Source organism: Chelonoidis abingdonii, chromosome 24, assembly GCF_003597395.2.
Source record: "Chelonoidis abingdonii isolate Lonesome George chromosome 24, CheloAbing_2.0, whole genome shotgun sequence".
In the NCBI taxonomy this organism is placed as follows: domain Eukaryota; kingdom Metazoa; phylum Chordata; order Testudines; family Testudinidae; genus Chelonoidis; species Chelonoidis abingdonii.
The window spans coordinates 4,372,735-4,396,301 of NC_133792.1; the positions used below are offsets into that span (position 1 = coordinate 4,372,735).

The following is a 23,567-nucleotide window of genomic DNA, read 5'->3' on the forward strand; positions in this document are numbered from 1 at the left end:
TTAAGTGGGCTACTGGAACAAACCATTCATGGACGAGACAAGAGAACCTGGAATTGATGGAATGCTACTACAACAGTAGACCTAATGAGAGGGGATGTATGAGGGGAGTGTGGATGGACAAAAGACCTATATCCACACTTACTGAGAAACAGGTAGTTACCCAGCGCTTCAACATAGTAAAGAGGAAGCTATATATATATACACACACACACACACATAAGGCACCAGTCCTGAAGAGATTTGTGCATATACTTGACATTACACATTAATCCCTTCATTTCAGTGAGAGAACTTGCAGTGCATAAACTTAAGCATGTGTGTACAGTTTTACAGATTTGGGGCCTAAGAGAATTTTTTTTTTTTTAATCCTGTGTTGAGTCCCAAACCTGCAAACGCTCATGCCCACTTACACACGTGAGCAGTCACAGTGAGTGCAGTGGGGCTTCGGTTTGCTTGAAGTTACTGATAGAATCATAGGGTTAGAAGGAACCGCAGAGGTCACCTAGTCTAACCCCCGATCAAGAGGCAGGATTTGTTGTGTTTAAACCACCAAAGGCAGATGGCTCCAGCCTCCTTTTGAACACCTCCAGTGAAGGAGCTTCCATAACCTCCCTCGCCAGTGTGTTCCATTATCCTACTGTTCTTACAACTAGAAAGTTTTTCCTGAGATTTCATCTAAATCTGCTGTGCTGTAGTTTGAACCCATTGCCTCTTCTCCTGCCCTCTGTGGCAAGAGAGAACAACTTTTCTCAGTCTTTTTTATGGCAGCCGTTCAAATATTTGAAGACTGCTCTCATGTCCCCCCTTATGTGTAAGTGTTCCCAGGATCAGTGCCTTTTAATTTTTTGAACAGTAGTTACATCAGTACAAGCAGGTACTGTAATACATATGCCCAAGGAGGCAGAGTTAAGGTTGTGTGTTCAGCTACAGCTTTTGCATTTCTTGACTTTTGAGTGCTTGTCCAGACAAACTGTACCTTCAGTAAACAGTTTTTAATATGGACTTTTAATTAAAGGTCCCCCGTCACCTCCCTTTGATCCAGGACTGGAGAGTATAAAGTTCTTTGTGAGGATGTTTTAAATTAAGCTTTTCAGACAAATGGAAACATGGATTGTTCCCTCACTATTGGGTGCTTTAGATGGCTGCAATGCCCTAGCACCTCACACAGTTCCCTGCTGCATATTAAGACTCCTTTTTAGGCATGGATGTAATTTTCTAGAAAATGCCCTGAAGGTTTGAGCAATCTACCAGTTGCAGGCTCCCATACAGCCTTTTTTTCCATTGTGTAAGCATGACAAATCATTAATTTTTGATTGATTGCTTTGAATTATGGGAGCTCTGACAGCCTTTCTGTAGCTGAACAGCTGTATAACAAATGAACATATCAACGTTCACAAAAGATTGGAGATCTAACAGAAGCAATAACATTGTCAACTCCTCCCTTCTGGCTTTTCCCAGGCAATGGGGGGAGGAAATTTTTTGCCAAAAATTCCTCAAGTGACTTTAAAAAAAAAAAAAAAAAAAGGTTTATAATTGAATTAAATCTTTATCACTTCATTTCTAATAGTCTGCTCCAGTCATCAGAATCCCAGAAATGCCTCTACTTTTAATAAGTGAGATAAATCTCCACTAACAAAATTTCACATTGAGAATTTAAAAATAAATAAAATTGCAATTTTTGTTTGCTATTCCTTTAAGATTTCAGAATTGCACCAGTGCACTAAATGTGACCTTTTCAACTTTTAAATTAAGAATTTATGCTGGCTTGAAATTTATGAAATATTTCAGCATTAAAGAAAGCCTTTTTCCCTCAGGAAAATTAAGCAATAAATCACAACACTCTTGATTTACAGCCCTACAGCCAGCCACAGATAGGATTTTTTCCACCCTTCATTCTGGGGGAAAAAAAAAAAGAAAGAAAGAAATGTAATCATATGAGACAGCTTAGCTGCTATCCTCCCACTCTCTAGAATTTTTAATTTCAGCTGTTTCTGCTTGGATTTATTTCCAATATTCCTGCTCGGCTTTTCAATTTCCTCAGTTATTAAATTTTAATTCAGTGCATTAGCATTTAAATTAAAAAAGGGTTTATTTTATCAAAATCCTTGGCTAGCCCCCATCTTGCACATGAATTGCCTGTTTCTGCCATTTGCACAAAATGTGAAATGCAGTTAATGTCTTATAACTTATTTGCACAAATTCAGAAATAAAATTTCTGAGATTGGAATAATATTGTCTTTCCAAGGAAACCTCTAATCAGCGGCTGGGGGGAAAGGCACAGTGCCTAGAAGCTGTAAGAGTTAAAAATAGTAGCAGTTTCCTGATAACACAATTCTAGCAATGAAAAGGTCATGCATTAGACAATTCAGAAATGAGTGAGGGGAGGGAGCTTGACCCTTTCCAATTACAGAGTGAGCCAGGTTTGTTTAGAAAAACAAGAAAACCAGTCTTCTAACTGAATCTGGGGATCCAGAGGTCACACTTTCTACAGACTAACTAGTAGGGGATGGTTTGTCCGGGGGCGAAAGGCTCGAGTGATCTAAGCACAGGACCGAGACTCATGTCTGCCAGGTTCTAACTCAGCTCTGGCACTGTGACTGCCTCTGTGGCTTTGGCCAGGTCACATATACTCATGATCTCAGCGTCCTCTTCTGTTAATGGGGCTCATAGAGTGCCTGATGCACAGGAGAGTTGTGCAGATTGATTGATAGGGGGACAGGAGAGCTGGCTCTGCCACAGACATCTTGTGTGTCTTGGACAAGTCACAATTTCTCTGTGTATCAGTTAGTTCCTCATCTGTACAGGAGGGATAATACTACTTCTCACCTATGCAGAGTTAGGATGAGGATATGACTCATTAGTATCTTGAAGTGCTCAGATGGTATATAATAAATAAATGACACAAAATGTTCCTAGGCAAATGCCACAGTGAGTGCTGTTTTCAGAGCCCATGGCTGTGCCGTCCCGTGGGAGCGTTGACCAAAGTGTACATCTTCAGGCCTCTCCCATAGTGTGTTAAAGGGACATGGTCCTGCTGAGGCCCATATTTTCACCTACTTGGACGGTTGCAATGTAGAAACATGCTGTCCCACCTTCCGTCCTGGAGGATCTCTTGTCCCCGTTCACACAGAAGGCCACTGAATTATGTGCTGCCAGGCAAATCCCACTGGGGTAAAGGCTATGGTGGTGCTGGTCTTGGGACCCTGCACCACCCCCACGCCAGGCAGTTGCCCACTTGCCAGCGGCTGTAGTTCTCAGTGCAGGAAGAGCACAGGAAAGGCAGAACGAGTCTCCAAACCAAAGGATCTGCTGAAGTGATCCTCTCGCTCTGTTTGGAAACTCTGGCCCCGACAATGAAGTTTTATTTTCTTGGACAGAATCTTCAGCTGGTCTCAGTTACAGGAAAGGAAACAAGCCTTTACCTTTGTTCTCGCGTTTGAAGGATCCAATATTGTAATTGCTGCTGGCTCAGACTGGTGGGAATGAATCTGCTGCTGCTTTTTACTGGAGGCCCCAGCTCAACATAAAACAGGGCAGTTCGGCCATTTAGCTGGTTATTTATATTTGTATTTTTCCAGAAAGGGTGTAAGAGTTTGGACCATTGTTATGTCTGTTGGGCCCACACCACGTGCTCCAAAATTGCTCCACTCTGAGAAATGGGCTTTGCAGGAGAGATGGACACAGTTTTAAAATGATCGAAAGAAGCTCTGGTGCTGATAACTGGGAGGAGACTGATCTCCTCACTGCTTATCACCATAGGGTTCGGTGCTCAGCTCATGTCAAGCAGTTTAGGGCCCAAACCTCCTTTTCACATGTTATCCTGTTGGGCTGCTCCTCCAGTGGCCACCTCTGAACTTCCTCTGTGCTTGACCCTCACACATGGAGTGCCTCCCTGAACTGATCCCATGAAACTGCTTCCCTCTCCTCCCCATCTCTTCTCGGAAGCCACCTCTGCTGTGACTAGCTGCAAGAAATCAGCCCACTCAGGAGAGCTGGCTTGGGGAACAGTTGGAGATAATATTTTTTTTAAAGCCCCCTCCCCAACACTTTACAGCAGTTTGGAATCAGTGAGTTGTATGCAGAGCTCATCCACGTTACTGCACGGCCGTATTGCCGTAACCCTCGGCTTCACCACCATCTTACCTCACTTTCTGAGCTCTGACAAAGCCTTATGCACATGATTAGCTTTAAGCTCACAAGCAGTCCCACCAAATGCAAAAATTAAGCATGTATGTAAGTTTTTGCAGGATTGGGTCCTAAAACTGTAGACATTTCAATGGCCAGGACTGTGGTGTCCTAATGACAATTGTTGTCGTTTATCATCATCCTAGCACTTATGAGCCAAGTCATGGACCAGGATCCCAGTGTGCTAGGTTCTGTACGAATGCCGAATAGAGAGATGGTCCCTGTCCCAGTGAATTAGCAATCTAATGTGTCTACACAGCACCCAGCAGGATGGGGAACTACTTTCTGATTGTGGCCTTTGGCATTTCCAAAGTACAAATAATAATTTCTATCATCCATTGCCCCTCACTCAACTCCCATTTTCATCCAGAAGAAAGGGGACTGAAAACTTGGGGGTGGGAGTGCAGCCTGCAGGATGGACAAAGCGAGAGACTATCGGTGCAGAATATTATCTTGTTGTTATTGGGAAAAGTTACAAAGTGTGAATCTTTGCTCTGTCTGACCCTAACCAGCTCTTCTTTTTCTCTTGTTCTCTAGGCTGATGAGAGCAGCAGTACTGGGAAGAGAAGCTCTTCAAGCAGGTATGTGGCCGTATTTCTCTCACCTCTGGCTGTGGTGTGAATATTCTTGGCAATTCTGTCTTTGTGGAGTGCCAGTCTCTGGAGTAGGAGCCAGAGATGACAGCCACGGAGCAAGGTATGGGGCAGGAGCCTGATTAAAGCATAGGAACCATAGGCCTGTTTCTAGGGCCCTGGCTCCTAGAGTCACGCAAAGTTTCTAGTTTTCATGTCTGTAAAGAAAAACTTTCCCTGAGTGTAACCAGTGCAGGGACGTCTGCCTGAGACTGCAGGCAATCTCCTGCAGAAGTAGTAAGTTGGTGGCCCCATGTCTGCTATGAGAGGAGACTAGGCCCTCTCTTGTTCTGTGCAGGGGAGGGTCCCACTGCCATGACTCTGGGCTGCAAGCCGCCCTGCTGCTCCTCAGGAAGAGAGTGGCCACCACCACAGGGCCCTATGCTAGATGTCCCTTCCAAAAGTGAGGCAACCCAGCTGCTGGCTCCAGTGCATCCCAGGTGGCAGGGGACAAGGAGGCGACTGCCACTGCAGCATCTCAGTGGCCAGGACAAGGGGAAGCTCAGCCTCTGCAGCTCCTGGCACACACAAACAATCCTTTGCTCTGGTGGGTGGGGGCTGAGTACTTTCTCCTGTGCAGACAGAAGCAGTGTTAGGCCCCCCAGGACAAGGCTCTTGTGTTGGTGATCGCTGCTGCTCCAAGCAGAGCTGGAATTATGGCATTGTGGGTTTGTGCCTAGAGGCACAGGACTAAATTCTACCTTTGTGGTGAGAGCTAGGGATGGGGACAGTGGGAACAGGAAAATGTATCACTTTCTTTTCTAATCTATAAAGTGTCTATGTGAAAACTGGGAGTTCCTGACTCAGCCCCATTCCAAGCAGAGAAACCCCCTAGGAAGCAGAAGGAGCAGCATGTGTGTCTGTGTTGGTGAGGTGGGAGAGGCTGTACAGAAAAAATGAGGGACATGAGTGGGGTGAGGGACAGGCTAATGGAATCTGATATGAAGGGGGTGGGCCCCATCTCCTGCCTAGTTTGTGCTTTTGGGGAATCTCATGTTCACTAGTGTTTCTGATGCCCTGTTAGGACCTGTGATGCACCATGTGGCTAGGATAATGGGGTGATTTGCCCCATGGTGCGTCTGTATCAGGATTTTTATTTTTTATTGATGAATATTTCTATAAAGTAAGAACGATAAGTCTTGGAATTGAATAGTGTGATGGGGTTCAACTCACCATGCTGGCCATCTTGGGGGTTAGCTCTGCAGGTTGGTACGCCCCCTCCTGATGGTGCCTCACCCGCCATCACATCTGCTCTCTGAGCTGCGTCGCTCCAGGGACCACAGCATCTGCTTCATGACACGGCCCTCCGGGTGTGTCACCATCTGTGCTTCCCCCTTTCCAGGGATCAATACTGCAGTCCAAGTGTCCAGCCACTTCTCTAGTAGTGAGTAGGGAGAGGGACCCAGGCCCACTCACTACTCTAGGGACTCTGAAGATGGCAGCCACATGCTTTGTCCCCTCCTACTTCTCAATACATTTCCCTGAACCAGTTTCCCCCGTCTTCACCCTTACCTCAGAGCTTCAGCGGGTCAGTCCTAGCGGCCACCCAGAAGCTCCCTCTCACTCCCCCAGTCCCTGCCAGCACTGCTGTGTCCAGGATGCTAGCTTCCATCCATCTGCTAGGAACCCAGGTCTCCCTCCTTGAGCTCCAGGCAGCAACTGACCCTGCGGCTCTTCTTATATGGGCCTGCTGGCCCTGATTGGCTGCCCCTCGCAGTCTCTCTCCTATTGGCTGTTTCCTATGCAGCCTTCTTTACAGCTATTTTAGCCCCTTACATGCCAGTGTGGGGCAGACGCCCCATCTCAATAGCAGTTGCTTCCCCCCATAGTTGCCAGCCCTTGACATTTTTCTCAAGGGACAGTTTTTCAAACATGCAGAAGGGGACCTTTTCAGTCTCCAGCCACCAGAGAAGTTGGGAAAATTCTGGTCAATTTTAAGGTATCTGCTTCTACGATGAGTAGTAGGAAAAAGCGGGGAAATCATCAGAATGTGACATACCCTGCTGAGGGCTTGACCTCTTGACCTCATGCTTGCTTCAGAAATTTTCCCTCATCCAGCTCATCCCTGCCCTTAAGCCCCAGATCTTGAGGAGGGATAGCTCAGTGGTTTGAGCATTGACCTGCTAAACCCAGGGTTGTCAGTTCAGTCCTTGAGGGGGCCACTTAGGGATCTGGGGCAAAAGCAGTACTTGGTCCTGCTAGTAAAGGCAGGGGGCTGGACTTGATGATCTTTCGGGGTCCCTTCCAGTTCTACGAGATAGGTATATCTCCATATACTATTATCTGACTTCACCCATCCTTCCATCCTTCCCAATTGTCTCATCTCAGGAGCTGCAGCTGAGACATTCAGCCATCAGGGAGTGAGAGTGGGGGAGATGAGACCTGGAATCTGTGCTGTCAAGCTGTAGGAGTGCACAGCGGTGCTGCAGCTGCCTCTTGCTTCCCCAAAGTCCTGGGAAACAGACCAGGGCAGAAATTACCTAGAACAGATTTACAAAACCTGAGACCGTCTCATGAGCATGCAATTTACCCTAGAGTTGACTGCATTTCACTGTTGGGTGAACTGATACTTATCTACCCAGAGAGTAGTTCTTAAAGAGTGGTGGAAATCTGCAGAGTGAATGGCAGTCTGGAAATATGTGCTGTCACTAGTGGAGTGGTCAGCCACAAAGCCTTGGCAGTGTGGAAGAATGGCAAGTTTGCTGTCTTTGTTGATCAGACACAAACGTGCCATAACGAGCCTCCCATTCCACAGTTTAGCTGCACGTGCCAAAGAGCTTTGGGTGAGATGGTGTGAGCATGGAGCAGGAAGTGGCTTTTTCATAGAATTAACTTTGCTCAATAATAATCAAATTATTTAGCCGATCCTGAATGTACTGTAAGAGGCAGCCTCCCACCTGTTACTTATTGAAATGCTGACATTCAGCCAGCTCATAAAGGAGCAGGCAAGATCAGGACAAAGCCAGCAACTAGCAAAGTGACAAACTCAGGGGTTCTCAAACTTCATTGCACCGTGACCTCCTTCTGACAACAAAAATTATCGCACAACCCTAGGAACGGAGACCAAAGCCCAAGCCCGCCTGAGCTCTGCCGCCCTGGACAGGAATCCAAAGCCAAAGCCCGAGCCACACCAAAGCAAAGCCCAAGAGCTTTAGCCTGTAACCTGAGCCCTGCCAGTTTGGCTTCAGCCCTGGGCATGGGGGCTCGGGCTTCTGCTTCATCCCCAGGTGGTGGGGCTCAGGCTTCGGCTTTGCATCTGGCCGCAGCAAGTCTCACTAACATTCCGTGGGAAACATGAGAGAGAGGAGGAATGTTGGAGTGGAGAGGGGGCCACTTGGCACCAGTGGGAGGTGGAGGAGCACAGATCAAAATGCAGAGGGAGTTCTGTGTCATGTGCAAGACAATGGGGCAGAGCAAAAAGGGGGCTTCATGGTTCATGCAGTGGGTGGCCATGGCAGGGAAGAGGAGAGAGATGACATGTAGGGAATATATCGGCCCAGAGGGGGCCATATGGCACATATGAAGGGGGAGGTGCCATGCAGAGGAGGGGATATGGCATCCCTGTGGGTGGGCAGTGCATTTAAATGGGCTGGGGGGTGGGCTGGGGCACATCAGAATAGAGAGGGGGCTATGTAACTGGTATTATAAGAAGGAAACTAATGTGGCTTTTCTAGCAAGTGGTAAAGTTTCTGAAAATGCCCAACTAACTTAGGAGCCTAATGAGACTTAGTCCCTTTTGAAAATGAGATTTAGGTTCCTAAGTCACTTCGGGCCTGGGCTGCTAACTCCAATTCATGAGTTAGGTGTCTAATAACTTTGATAATCTGGCCCTTAGGCGCTTTTGAAAATTTTACCCAGCAGCTTTTTCTGAAGGTCTTGGGCTGTATTCATCGCTGTAACCTAATTAATTAGCTCTTTGTCATAATGTTGTAACTGAGCTGTAAGGTTGTAAATCTTTTCTTCCTTTCTTCTTGGTGGGCAATCATCTTGTGTGTGGAATGAAACCATTTCCACTGCAGTGATTACTGTAGGCCACTGTTAGCAAATACAGATTCATGTAATGGGATGTCTTTCAACTACCACAGCCTGCGACTGACCGCCAAAGCCATTGCCACTTGGCAGCGAGATCTCAAAGAACTCTCCACCAGCATCTTTGTATCGGTGGTTGTCAGCACCTCGCCCTGGAACACTGCTTCATCCATGATCGCAGAGAGAAGAGTGCTGGTTGTAGGGAATGGCGCAAGCTCACAAGAGATGAATCACAGGAGGCAGGAGAGGAATCGCAGAAGTTGTTAAGTTTGATCCCAAAACCCACAGGTCCACTTGCTGAGAGAACTCCCAGAATTCATAGAGTCCAGCTGTGAAGCAAAGCATCATTAGATACCCACCTAGAATGTCGTGCACAAAATCATCACAAAGTCCCTGCAGTGTATACACACCAATCCGTACTGGGGTAGAAACCATTTTATATGAGTGTACGCAGTTATTGTGGACTGCCTAATACCCCTCAGTTAGTGCACAGAAATTCAGTGTTCATAGAATCATAGAATATCAGGGTTGGAAGGGACCTCAGGAGGTCATCTAGTCCAACCCCCTGCTCAAAGCAGGACCAATTCCCAACTAAATCATCGCAGCCAGGACTTTGTTGAGCCTGACCTTAAAAACCTCTAAGGAAGGAGATTGCACCATCTCCCTAGGTAACCTATTCCAGTGCAATCATAGAATCAGAGACTCATAGAATCATGTTCGTTAATACCCTCCCTCCCGCCCCCCACATAGATAAGGCCTGAGTCTGTTGTCAGTGTGGCTTTCTCATCTGGCTTCAGGGGGTGCACAGAAGCACTGCAGTATAATGGATCTCGTCTGGACATAATGCTTTTATCCTGGCACGTGACGCTCCTTGACTCTGGGCACCTGAAATCACTCCCCAGCATCACTGCTCAATCCCTCTTTTAAAGCTTTATATTGTGCTTTTGTTTTCCCCGATTTGCTCGGACATGCAATTCTGTCTATCTGCTAATAAACGATCTGCTGAAGTTTAATCCATCAGGTGGGGCACATTCTACCATGGCACAACCAAGCTCATGTCTTCCAGCTGCTCTCCCGTATCTTTCAGCCGCCATTATTAAAGCAGTATTGTTTGGTTATCTAGAGAGTGCTATCTTCCTTTCCCTGTATTCACTTCCCACACATCCCAGTTGCCTACTACTTTGTTGCTCTCTCTTGCTGAGGACTTCTGGATGCTTAAAAATGATAAATAATGACAATATTTACTTCTGGAATGTGCTACATTGCGTGTCCAGATGGTCTTCAGGAATGCTAGGTGGCCAGCACAGCTTAGGCAGACTTCTGGGCATCCAGCTGACCATATGTTAGGCAAGCCTTTTATTATATCCCCAAAATGTCCCTACTAAAGTGTCACTAGTATGAGACTTACATATTGTTAGGCTCAGCAGAGTTCAATTTTATTTTTTTATAATTTTGACGGATAATATTGATGTTTATTTTTAAACATTTTTTTTCCACTTTGTATCGATTTAAATTTTCTCAAGCTGTGAGGGTATGGGGAAGGGTTCAGACAATTAGTTGATAATAGTAGACATTGAGATTCCAAAAGTTAAAGCTTTATAACCATTAAAATACAAATTGTTAACAGCACATGTCAAAATAGACAAAATAAATATCCTTAAATCAAACTCTAATAAAAGGTCTCAAGCAGCCATTATTCTTTCTCTGCCCATCTGTAAATTTCTATTATCATCAATGGAAGTATTTTTTCATTGGGTTTTTGTGTGTATACAGGGAAATCGTTTACTGACATTTAGAGATACAAATGTAATCCTTCCAAGCCCACATCCTGTACATACAGAAGATATTTGAAGAGATGCAGAGAAAAAACAAAATAATACAGGGTTTGGAAAGCCTGATGGCCCAAATACAATGTCAGTAGCAGAGTCTTTGAAAACTAGCCTGGACAAAGCACTGGAGGGAACAACTTTGTATTGGCCACCAGAAGATGGATGGATACAGTGACCTAGCAATTCTTTTCCTTTTCTAATGTCTCTAGTCCTGCCAACATCTAGTTCAATTTCCTTAGTTTTCAATACAGACTTTTTTAGCATAGGAATTACTGGGTGTATTGCGATGTAGCGGGTGCCTCTAATGGTGGCACAATTGTGTCCTTCAGTTTTTCTGTAGTCACCTCCCTTCTGAATGTGCAAACGTTACATCTGTGTTGTTTTGTGCCTGCAATTCCTTGTTGGCATAAACCGTACCACTTAAACAGGCGCGTACCCAGTTTGTGCACACAAAGAGACACTTAGCTGTCTAAGTGCCAGAATTTACTCCCATAAATTTGTGTGCACAAAGAATGAGGGTTGAAGCTTCCCAGGTGTGATTTTTTTCACAATCTTTACATTTTTTTTGAAAACTTGAGCAAAGTCTTTTTAGCCATTTTATTTTATTTACGTGAAGGTGAAAAAGACCTTTACTAATTAAAAAAAAAAAAATCTAGGCATGCTTTTAGATAAGCCGCAAAAAACTACATGTGTCCGACGAAGTGGGTATTCACCCACAAAAGCTCATGCTCCAAAATGTCTGTTAGTCTATAAGGTGCCCCAGGACTCTTTGCTGTCTTTGAGAGAGTCCTCAACGAGGCCTTTGTTTTGTTGGAGATATTTGTTATTGATTTTATAAAGTTATGACCATTTGAAACTGTCCCTTGTTAGTTGTAAGCCATAATTTAAGCTCTTCACTATTACTGGATATCATAAAATATACAGGCAGTTTAGGGTTGCCAAAGCAACCTTATCTTTTTAGAGTTTCTGAATTTCGTGTGCTTGATCTCACTACCTTCTTGTAGCAGTGCTCCTTTATAGTCATTTATTCATTGCATTTAATTGATTTTATACAATTTAAAAGTCTTGCCTTTTGCTGTTTCAATCTGAAGTGTCTAGCACTTGCTACCTTTGAAATAGTTACAGTTCACTCTGCAGCTGTTTTAAACTGAGAATTAGTGATGTTAAACGGAAAACCCCAACTCCTTCCTAACCTTTTCACTTGCCTGTGATCCCCACATATCAGTGCATGTTCGTTAATGTGGAATTTTGAGAACTTGACAATAGTGTTTAAGGGCATGGAAACTTTGTTATGAAGGGTGACTGAAAAAAGAGGACTGTTCACCTTACAGAGGAGACAAATGAGAAGTGTGTGGGGGTGAGGGGTGAGAATGTAATGAATGGTCTAGAGAAGGTAGATCAGAATCTTCTATTTTCCCTGTCTTAGAATGCAAGAAAAAGCAGATATTCAATGAAATTAAAAGGTAGCAAATTCAAAATCAATAAAAGGAAATACTTTTTTTTTTTTACTTACAGCCCTATTAGCAGTTAGAACTCATTGCCACAAGACATTGTTGAGGCCAAGAGCTTAGCAAGATTCAGAAAGAGATTAGACATATATAGGGATATTGAGAACATCCAGAGCTATAAGAATGAATATTAAAAGAATAAACAAGTGTTTTGGAAGGGTCTCCATTCTACACCTCTACCCTGATATAACATAAATGTGCATATAACATGGTAAAGCAGCACTCCGGGAGTGTGGGGCTGCGCACTCCGGTGGATCAAAGTAAGTTTGATATAACGTGGTTTCACCTATAACGAGGTAAGATTTTTTGGCTCCCGAGAACAGCGTTATATCGGAGTATAGGTGTATTTCAAGGCAAAAGCCTGCCTGTATTCAGGTTAAGAGAAAAAATTCCCAAGGGCAAGTTATCCCACAACTGCCTGCTGCAGCATTTCATGCATAGTCCTCTGAAATGTCTGGATTAAATACACCACTGGTCTGGTCCAGTATGACAATCCATTTGTTCCCTGTGTACCTATGATAGAAATCCTTTTGAGGGGGTGGGAATTGTTCAGAAATACACTGTTTTCATTTGTTAAATGTGGGGAACCTCAGTAATACTGTGGTGAAGCTAATTACTTCCAAACAATAAATGTCAGCATTCAAATGGTTGGCTTTGGATCTTACAACACAGAGCAAAAACAAATATGCGATTATGTCTGACAAACCACTTAGCTCTTGTACTTTCTTGTGTCACTAGGGTCCCATGCAGCCTCATACAAGATGCAGTTTTGTATAATTATTGTTATTAGCTGGTGTGTGGCTGAGGAAGGAAGGATAATCCCTCTGTTGGCTGTTTATTTTAAAGAATTGTTAGTTGTTTTCATCCGTAACTATACTTTTAAAATATGTGAGGCTTCTGATGAATAGATCAGCCCTGACCTAGGAACTGGATCTGCTTGGGGGAGGGAATGGAGCTGGATGGAAGCTTGGACCTAGCTATGATACAGCTGCCGCTACAGCCCAATGTTGTGCAGAAGTGACTTAATCGCTTTCCCTTAACTGAGCTAAAATCGTGGACCTTCCCAGGTTAGAACCCGGGTGTGAGGACACAGCTGGATCATATTACAATGTTTAACTATGCTGTAACCAAGGCCGCTTTAGTGATGTGGGGGCCCTTAGCAGAAGTGCTCCTTTTGGGTATCTCAAATGCTTCCTGTTTTGGTAGATTGGTGCTGAGCAGGAGGCTGCTAGAGTGGAGCTATGCTGAGTTGGAGCTTCCCTGATGGGGACATGGGCCTGTTACATCATATCTACACTAAAATTGCAGCCATGTTGAGGGGATACAGTTACAATGTGGTTGGGTCCCAGCAGGGCTGTAATATGCTAGGGTTTCACCTGGGTAGTCCCGACCAAACCATGGTAACAGAACTATGCTGCAGCCCTGATCCCATGCAAGCAAGGCCAAGCCCTGCCGGAATGCAGGTGGCCAGTTTGCAGCTGGGTTGCTGAGTAGCTTGAGCTGTAGCTTAGAGAGGATGTTGCTTTAATGGCTGTGGGTGGAGAGGATGAGGAAACAGTAGCCCCTTCTCTGGCTCTCTCCTGGTCAGCCTCAGCAGCAGCTCCCTCTCCTGCCCCCTGGCAGCCACTCCCTTTTCCTATTTGAGACCCTCCCGCTAAGGTCCATACCTCATAGAAAGAGGGTCCAAGCACTGCCAGGGGACTTCCTCCTGGTCACTGTGGGAAAATCTTGCAGCACTTCTGCTGCCACCATCAGGGGCAGCACTAAACTGCTGACTCCCTCTTTCTCCTCCATGCAGTTCTGGCTTCTCTGTCAGGGATCTGCCATCAAGCAGTGACATCCCCTGGTGCAAAAAATGCATAAAGAGGTATAAAAACCCAAATGATGATTTTAGTTACAAGAAGCTTCTCAAACTGTATAAGCCAGCCTCCTGAACCCCCCCATCTTGGAACAGAATCTCACAGCCTGAGGGGAGGAGAGGGAGTTTGGGAATTCTATGTAGTATCATAGAATATCAAGGTTGGAAGGAACCTCAGGAGATTATCTAGTCCAACCCCCTGCTCAAAGCAGGACCAATCCCCAGACAGATTTTTACCCCAATTCCCTGAATGGCCCCCTCAAGGATTGAACTCAGGCCAATGCTCAAACCACTGATCTATCCCTCCCCCTAAGGTGATGAGTTGTTCAAAGAAACAGAACCGCAGGTGAGTAATTTTCTCCTCTGGAAAGAAGCTATATGCAAAGGATTCCCAGCTCTGGAGAGTAAAAAATCTCGAGATTTTTCTCACATCAGAACCAGAAGAAGGTATTGCCAGTTAGGCAAGAAATTACAGAAGTTCTTCTGTCATAATGAAACTTGATGCAGTCTTACACGGTCTCACAAGCCATGCCCCAAAACACCAACCAACTTAAGAGCGGGAGGAAAAGATTAGATCTCCCCAGGTGAAATAGCAGGACTGAAGCTAAAGAAACACCAAACAGTGAGTCTTTCCTTGAAGCTAAAACAAAGCAATACTGCCAGAAATGTGTATGCAGGAGAAATGACGACAACTCACGGAGACATCCGGTTTCCAGTGGTATGATCAGCATGTGATCTTAGGCAGCAGGCCATCTTGCCCAAATGTCAGTGCTTTAAAGGGTTAAAAATTCCACATGTTAGAGGAATTTGAACCTATCTCACCCTAAGAAGCTCACACCCAATGGTAATAACATTGTGAAAGAAGAATTCCAAGTCAATAATTTTTCCTTGGCTCATCTAATTCCACTCTAAAGTCTGGCCATTGTGGGTTTTTTTCCCATATTGGTGTATCCTCTACTGCTTTATATAGTTCAACTGTAAATGTCACCAGTGAAGGGGCGGCCAACCCTTTATTTGTACCAGTCCTCAGCCCAACGGCTCTTGCTATCATGCAGTTTTGTTTACTATTCTGTCCACATTTCCCTTTGCTTATTTTCGTCCCACTCATCCTGCAGTTCTCATCTCTTGGATCAGCACAATATCAGTCTAATCTAATCCATTTTAAGCATTTATACCATGTTTGTCTCTGTAGTATCTGAGGACCTACAGATATCTGTGGGCAGTTATCATGTCGTCCCCACCAGTCATCTCTTAGTCAAGCAATATAGACTGAGTTTTTATTTTTTCTTTATATGTAAATCCTTAATCATTTCTGTGTTTAAAAATTTAAAGATGCTGGCAACCATTTTATCATAGACTTAAATTTAGTTTTTAACCTCAGTTGTTTGCAAGAATTACATTTTTTCCCTCACTGGTTACATTCTTTCCCATTTGGCAGACACTGAGCTTTTCCTATTTCTTACGATGGGTAAGGCAATAAGTGCTTTATTAAACTTTCTTCTTTGAACCATCCTCAAGGTATCCTTAATAAGAACAGCATAGTTCTTGGGATTAATTTTGTTAATGCCATATGAATTCACTGTGGCTCTCAATTTCTGTTCTGTTTTGAATTTTAACTTTTCTTTGCTAGAATTTGGTCAACCTGATAAAGTTCTGTACTTTACCTGTTTTAAAAAGAGCTGAAACAATGCAGCTTCCCTGGAGGATGGGCACACAATTAAAATACTATATTTAGATTGCCAAGGAGATTTTTCAGCAGGTATAAAAATTGAAGTCCAAGTTGGAGTGTCTGCTTCTTAATTTCATATAATGATCCCATTCTTGTACTGCCATTGGTTTATATAACATAGTATTTCTTTCATTAAACAAAGTTTAGGAGGTGAAGGCTCTTACAGGCAGCATCATGTGACCAGGAAATATAGCCAGTCATGAATGTGGTGGAGTGAGCTATATTTGGCCCTTCTTTGAGATGTTGCTGTTGTGTATTTCAGGACTCTAAAGCCCCAGTGAATATTACACCATGTATAATTGTTTCCACTTCCTGCCCTATGGTGTGCGTAACATTGGTCTGGGCTCTCCAACAGCTGTTGCATTTTGCTCCTGAGTTGGCAGCATCTCAGTGGTGGGTGAAATGGTTCTGTACACTGTGTAATTTCTAAAGCACTTTTAGATTCTTCTGACTTAAAGCACTGTATCATACCGCTTTGCATTTATTTAGCACCTTTCATCCAGGGAACCCTAAATATTGGTCTTTGTGCCTACAGAATACTTGCCAAGCTACTTTTCAGCCCGTGTTTTGGGGGAATGCAGAAGAGCTGGAAATGTTCTGCTTTGGAAGCAAGAGCAAGGAGGGGTGCTGTGGGCTCATCTTCCTTCAGAGGGGCAATACGCCAAGTTACTTCACATTTCTTCCTTCTTCCCTTGAGAGCACAAGGCACTTGCCAAAATCATTCCATGTGTTTGCATGTGTCTTGTGGCCCAGCAGCTGGTTGGTGGGATGCCTGTGCCTCCTCTGTGGCAGTGGGGATGGAGGAATTTTAGTTTCATCATCCACTGAGCTGCAGCCTTGCCAGCGTGTGCCTGTTTCTACAGTACCAGGAGCGGGTTGAGGCTAATCAAACCGACCCTGAATTGGCTACAAGTTGCTGAGGTTGATTTAAATCAAAGCACAAGGTGTTGTAAATATCCATTTTTGACTTGATCTACAAACAGAATGACAGGGAAACCCCAGCTCCCTGAACATGTTGACCTAGAGAGCATGGGACATAACCTGTTTCCTACTTTAAGTATAACACACAGCAGTCACTTCTGCCACCCAGAATGCAGACCAGGCATTGTCTTTCACCCCCAAATAATTGACCAAAGGTTAGAAAAATAATCATCCTGCAAATTGCAGATGCCAGTAAATGCTGAGTGAAAATGGGAGTGACATGTTCTGCATAAGCAGGCTCCTTGCTCCAGCACTGACCATATGTGCTGCTGCTGATGTCTGTCTCAGGCATGCTGGGATATCTCATCACCAACAAGAACTCAGCAGTTGTGGTTCAGCAACAGTACTCAGAACGTGGCTCTCATAGTGCCTAGCGCAATGGAATCGGAGGTGCTGCTACAATACAAATAAATTGTAGTTGTAGGTTTTAAGATGAAAAGAGTACATCTCTACTGGACGAATGACTCATTGCTAATTGAGCCATTAATCATTAGCTTGTCTGACCAGATCCCTATAACAGGTGTTGGAATATGACTTTTATCTGCTAGTGTAGATGAAACAAAACTGTTATAAAATTCTTACAGAAAGCATGATAGAGACCTGGTTGAGCATGTTATCCGTCACACATCTATAACAACGTTGAAAATGGCTGGATCTTTCCATGTACATTAGCTGCTAAGTCACTCTCAACATCACTTGAGGGTTAGGCCAGAGAAGACCTATTGTAGAGAACATTGTCAGCTGGGGTCATCTTCCGCGTGTAGGTGGACATGAAATGAAAGAGCTAAACTACTTTAGAATTATTTTGCTCAGCTGTCTCCAACAACGTGTGTTGGACAAATAGAAGTGTAGAGAACAGCTGGAAAATTCTGTTCACCTTTGAAGTTAAGACATTTAAAAAATTCTAAACAATAATCTACCTCCACCAAATGTCATGGGAAGAGCTGCAGTTTATAAATGGACTTTTTCAGTGCAGCTGTATCAGAATAAAATGCTAAGTCACCTGATAAAATTCCATTTTCATTACTCTCTTATTTCCCACACCCACCCACTCACTGTTATTTCTGCAGCTGCAGTAGGTTTTTATCACTTATGGAGAAGTCCAGCTTTGAGTTGCTCAACTTCTAAGAATTTGAGAAATAGTAAAGATGCATTTATATGGTAACTTACACTGAGACCAAGTTATTGTGAGTTCTGGGTCTCCACTTCCTCAAAGCACCAGAATCCTATACACTTTCATTTTCTGGGGACATATCGAGCTAACTTGCATCTAACAACCTGCCAGGAGAAGTGCAGTGCAGCTCTTCTGGACATTGATAATTGTGGGGCAGATAAAGTGATCAGAAATCTGGCAATGGCAGTAGCAGTCTCTTCTGAATTTCTCCTGAATGGCATGACAACTTTTCTGTCCCTTTAACACACATTGTTCAGGCCTATGTTGAAATGTTTGTAGCAAAGCCTGTTTCCAGAGTATGTGCATTTCATTTTTTCTTCATTGTCTCTTGTCAAAGAGTCCCTTCTCATATCTTCATTGCAGTTATGGCATTTCCTCCTCATTGATCATTAGCTTGTCAAAACGATTTTGCTGCAGTGTTTAACACTTGAAACATATTTTTAAGGCACATTCCTCCAACTAAGTGCTACTGAGGCCCGGCCACTGGGGAGTTGCAGGTGCATCCTGGTTAATTTTAGGTTATTATAATTAGTATATTAATGATAAGGATCTTTATTAAATTTCTGTATAACAAAGATAGCTCTTTGTAACATTTGTAACCAGCATGGTAACAAACATGTATATAAGACAATATACAAAACCAGCACTGACATTGCAAATAACACACAAAAACTGACAATGGGAGAACCTCTAAAGGATTGGGGTTCTAGCAGGGTCCTGCAGAGATCGGTTCTTGGCACTACACTATTTAAATTTTTTATTAATGACCTGGAAGAAAATATAAAATCATCACTGATAATGTTTGTAGATAGCACAAAAATTGGGGAAGTGGTAAGTAATGAACAGGACAAGTCACTGACACTGAATGATCTGAATTTCTAGGTAAACTTGGGCACAAGCAGTATGGCTACATGTAATCATTTACATCTAGGAACGAAGAATGTAGGCCATACTTACAGGATGGGAATTCTATTCTGGGAAGTGACTGAAAAATCAGACTTTGGACGTCATGGTGGATAATCAACTGAACATGAGCTCAAATTGCAGCTCTGTGGCCACAAGCTACTGTGATTGATCCCTGGATGAATAAACAGGGGAATCTCGAGTAGGAGTAGAGGGTTTATTTTACCTCTGTATTTGGCACTAGTGCAATGGCGGCTGGAATCCTGTGTCCTGTTCTGGTGTCCACAATTCCAGAAGGATGGTGATAAATTGGAGAGTGTTCAGAGAAGAGCCATGAGAATTATAAAAGGAATGGAAAACATGACTCAAAAAGCCCAGTCTCTTTAGATTAACAACGAGAAGGTTAAGGGATGATTTCCAGACTAGAATACCCACATAGGGAACAAATATTTGATAATGAGCTCTTCAATCTGCAGGCAAAGGTATAGGACATAAAAATGGCCATACTGGGTCAGACCAATAGGCCGTTTACTCATCTTCTGACAGTGGCTGATGCTCAGTGCTTCAGAGGGAATGAACAGAACAGGGCAATCGAGTGACCCATCCCCTGTTGTTCACTCCCAGCTTCTGCAGTCAGATATTAGGGACAACCAGAGCACGGGTTTGCATCCAAGACCATCTTAGCTAATAGCCAGTGATAGACCTATCCTCCATGAACTTATCAAATTCTTTTTTGAAACCAGTTATAGTTTTGGCCTTCACAACATACCTTGGCAATGAGTTCCACAGGTTGATTGTAAGCTGTGTGAAGAAGTACTTCATTTTGTTAGTTTTAAACCTGCTGCCTATTAATTTCATTGGATGACCTCTGGTTCTTGTGTTATGTGAAGGAGTAACATTTCCTTATTCATTTCTCTACACCATTCATGATTTTATAGACCTTTATCATATCCCTCATTAGTTGTCTTTTCCAAGCTGAAAGGTCTCAGTCTTTTTAAGCTCTTCTCATATGGAAACTATTCCATACCCCTTTTCATTTTTCTTGCCCATCTCTGTACCAACTCTAGTTTATTTGTTTGTTTTGAGATGAGTCAACCAGAACTACATGCAGTATTCAAGGTGGGCCTACCATGGATTTATATAGTGGTATTATGATATTTACTGTCGTCTTATCTATCCCTTTCCTAATCGTCCCTAACATTCTGTTACCTTTGTTGACTGTCTCTGCATATTGAGCAGATATTTTGAGAGAACTATCCTTGATGACTCCAAGATCTCTTTCTTGAGTGGTAATAGCTAATTTAGACCCCATCATTTTGTGTGTATAGTTGGGATTATGTTTTCCAATGTGCATTATTTTGCATTTATCAACCATGAATTTTTCTGCCATTTTTCTGTCCAGTCACCCAGTTTTGTGAGATCCCTTTATAACTCTCTGCAGTGTACTTTGGACTTAACTATCTGGAATAGTTTTGTATCATCTGAAAATTTTGCCATCTCGCTGTTTACCTCTTTTTCCAGATCGTTTGTGAATATGTTGAAGAGCGCCGGTCCCAGTAAGGATCCCTGGAGGACACCACTACTTACCTTGCTCTATTCTGAAAGCTCACCATTTAGTCCTACCCTTTGTTTCCTGTCTTTTAACAAGTTACTGATCCATGAGAAGACCTTCCCTTTTGTCCCATGGCTGCTTAGAACTATCTGGACATTGCTATTAGACAAATTCCGACTGAAAATAAGGGGCAGATTTTTAACAGGGAGAGTAATTTAATCACTGAAAATTTTATCAAAGACTGTGGTGCATTCTCTGTCACTGGTAATTTTTAAGTCAAGACTGAATGTTTTTCTGAAAGGTCTGCCCTAGTTCAAAAAAGAATTATTTTGGAGAAGTTCTGTGGCTTGTGTTAGACAGGTCAGATTAGATGATCGTGATGGCCTCTTCTGGCTTTAAAATGTATACATCTTTGAGATCAAATGTCTGGAAGCTGAAGCTAGATAAATTAAAACTAGAAATAAAGTGCTAACTTTCCCTGGACTCCTACATTTCTCATCCCTTTGAGGTCTGAGAGAGAGCGCATCCTGAGGGACCACATGAGGAAAGATGGGCACCACGCTTCCAAATTATATTCGGGCTCTCTCCTCTGCAACATTAAGCAGTGCCTGTGTGAGGTGATGTTCTTCCGTGGGCAACACAAAGTGACTGTGGAGGCCACTATGGCCAGCACTAATCATACACACAAGAAGCCTCTTTAACGGTTTACTTCTCTGTGGTTTTATACATAATTGTATTTTAGTATTTCACTTTAATTCATTTAATTCTAGATCCTGGCGTCTTTTTTGCCCTCACCTCTGTTCTGTCCATTCACTTTCATTAGCTGGAGCTTGAGAAATTGTTTTGCCCCTTTTAAAATTGTGACTAATATATCTAAGTTCCCTCCATCTCAAGGAGTACATAGCCCTGTCCTCCGATTCCATTTACAGCGGCGGTTCTCAACTGGGGGTACCCATACCCCGGGGGGTACGCGGAGGTCTTCCAGGGCGTACATCAACTCATCTAGATACTTGCCTATTTTTACAACAGGCTACATAAACAGCACTAGCGAAGTCAGTACAAACTAAAATTTCATACAATGACTTATTTATATGGCTCTATAGACTACACACTGAAATATAAGAACAGTATTGATATTCCATTGGATTTATTTTATAATTATAATTAGGGTAAAAATGAGAAAGTAAATAATTTTTCAGTAACAGCGTGGCTGTGACACATGTATTTTTATGTCTGATTTTGTAAGCAAGTAGTTTTAAGTGAGGTGAACCTTGGGGGTACACAGAACAACTCAGACGTCTGAAAGGGGGGCAGGAGTCTGGAATGGTTGAGAGCCACTGATCTACAGTGTCCTAGTAACAACCTCTCACTATCAACGGCATCTCTTGCTTCCTTTCCGCTCTGATAGGTGGTGCCACTGTTAGGGAGCCATGCGTGCCTGTTGTGGCCTCCATTCCACCTGCTGCTTGGATCTTGTGTTCCATTATCACATAGAAGAAGCTACTATCTTTGTGTTCTACAGACCTCTACCTCATGAGTGACCTTGTTTGAGCTGAGCGTTGCCCTTGCAGCCCGTTAGCCAAGCGAAACACTCTGCCGATGCAGGATCAGGCTTGCCTTTCTGACTGCAGTGCCCTTGCAGTGGTTTTCTGCCATTTGGTGTTTGGGCACAGCACATGCTCTGCCATGGAGGACTTGGTGGTATGTCTGTTTCTGCACTGAAGACTAAAGGCCTCACATGGGTGTTAGTTATGTATTCTTTGGTACCCTCACCACCATCAGTCATTTCAAGGAAAAAATCCAGAATGTTCCACATCCAGTGTCAGTGAAAAGCTGAAATATCAGTAGTCAGTTAAGGGTCATGCCCCCTCTTCACGCCCACACCCATTGTCTTCCCAGCTCCTCTTGAGAAGAAGGTGAGAGGAACTGACAGTTGAAGGCTGGGTCTCAGCTGATCTCTCTCTCTACCCCCTGAGATGCTCAGCAGGATGTGTGCTGTAAAAATCCCTCATTAGAGGCCTGTGAATACATATGCAATCTCAAATCACTCAGAAGGGAGCGTACTGCACGTATGCTGCTGTTGCTGTCTTCAGAGAATTACATGACAAATTATTCCTGGCTGGAAGAAATGTCCTTTTATAATTGGGGTTTTTTCTCATTCTTTCATAAGGGAGGAGTGTGTATATTTCCAAGTAGCTTTTAGTTACTTTCATTATTTATGAGCGTGATGCTCCAGATCAGAAAAAGCAAACTGAAAATGCTAGTTTCTTCTGGCTTCATTTGTCACAGCCAGAAGGATTGCTCTCCAAAGATGCAGTCTGCTGTAGACGGGGCCATGCTTGGGTCTGTGCCCCTTGTTTGAGACCAGGTGGGGAATGAGCCATTAGCTTCATCAGGGGTGTAAGCTTTGCAGTGGAGTCTGTACCCTGTTGTGAGGCCAACGGTCAGCCACTTCCTGACTGTCCTCCAGTCTGAAGGAACCCCTTACGCTGCTGGGGCTGGTCTGCATTGGCTGTGTAGTGATTCCCAGTTTATGCAGCATCTGCAAACTAAATTTAATTCCTTAAATATTCTGTGGGCCAGGTTCTCTGCTGTGTCCAATTTGTATGGTTCACAGATTCTCTCCCCAGCCTGGCACCAGGCACAGAGCAGCTTGGGGGAGCTCTAGGGACCATCTACCGGCAAGAATGTATTGTGCTTGAACCACTCCACCCTACCAGCCTCAACACATCCCTTGCATCAGGGACCTCTGCCACCTCTGTGCCTGCTATGGACTCCCCCACAGGGGTCATATCTCCAGCAGGGGAGTCGAAGGATGTTTCTGCTCCATTTTTGCAACCCAGGCAGAGCACACCGGGCCAGAATGGGCGAAGAATTGGACCCACAGTCTTTATCTAGTGCCTCTTGACTAGGAAATTAGCCAGTTCCTGCCCCCTCCAGATCTTTCCACAGGATTTGTGGCACATGGGTTATTATCTAGGAAGTAGGGTAGGACCAGGAAGAGGTGACACGCCCTCCATTTCTGGAATAGTCTGGTGACAGGTATCCTGTATAATGCTGACTCCTTGAGGTGGTCCACTTTCCCTAGAAAGGGTTTGTGACAGTCGTGGAGCTGCTATGTAATAAACTAAGAGTGCAGATATGTAACGTAATTACTGAGAGAGATGATATAACTTACATTGGGGGT

At 43.8% G+C, this 23,567-nt stretch overlaps 1 protein-coding gene across 1 annotated transcript in view; it reads left to right on the forward strand.

The window, feature by feature from the left end:
• The window catches only part of ZNF618 (zinc finger protein 618), a 142,443-nt gene that overhangs the window by 10,703 nt on the left and 108,173 nt on the right, over positions 1-23,567 (forward strand). Inside the window, exon 2 of the mRNA XM_032772883.2 lies at positions 4,723-4,766. Coding sequence (XP_032628774.1) covers positions 4,723-4,766 — 44 coding nt within the window. The remainder of the gene's footprint in view (positions 1-4,722; positions 4,767-23,567) is intronic.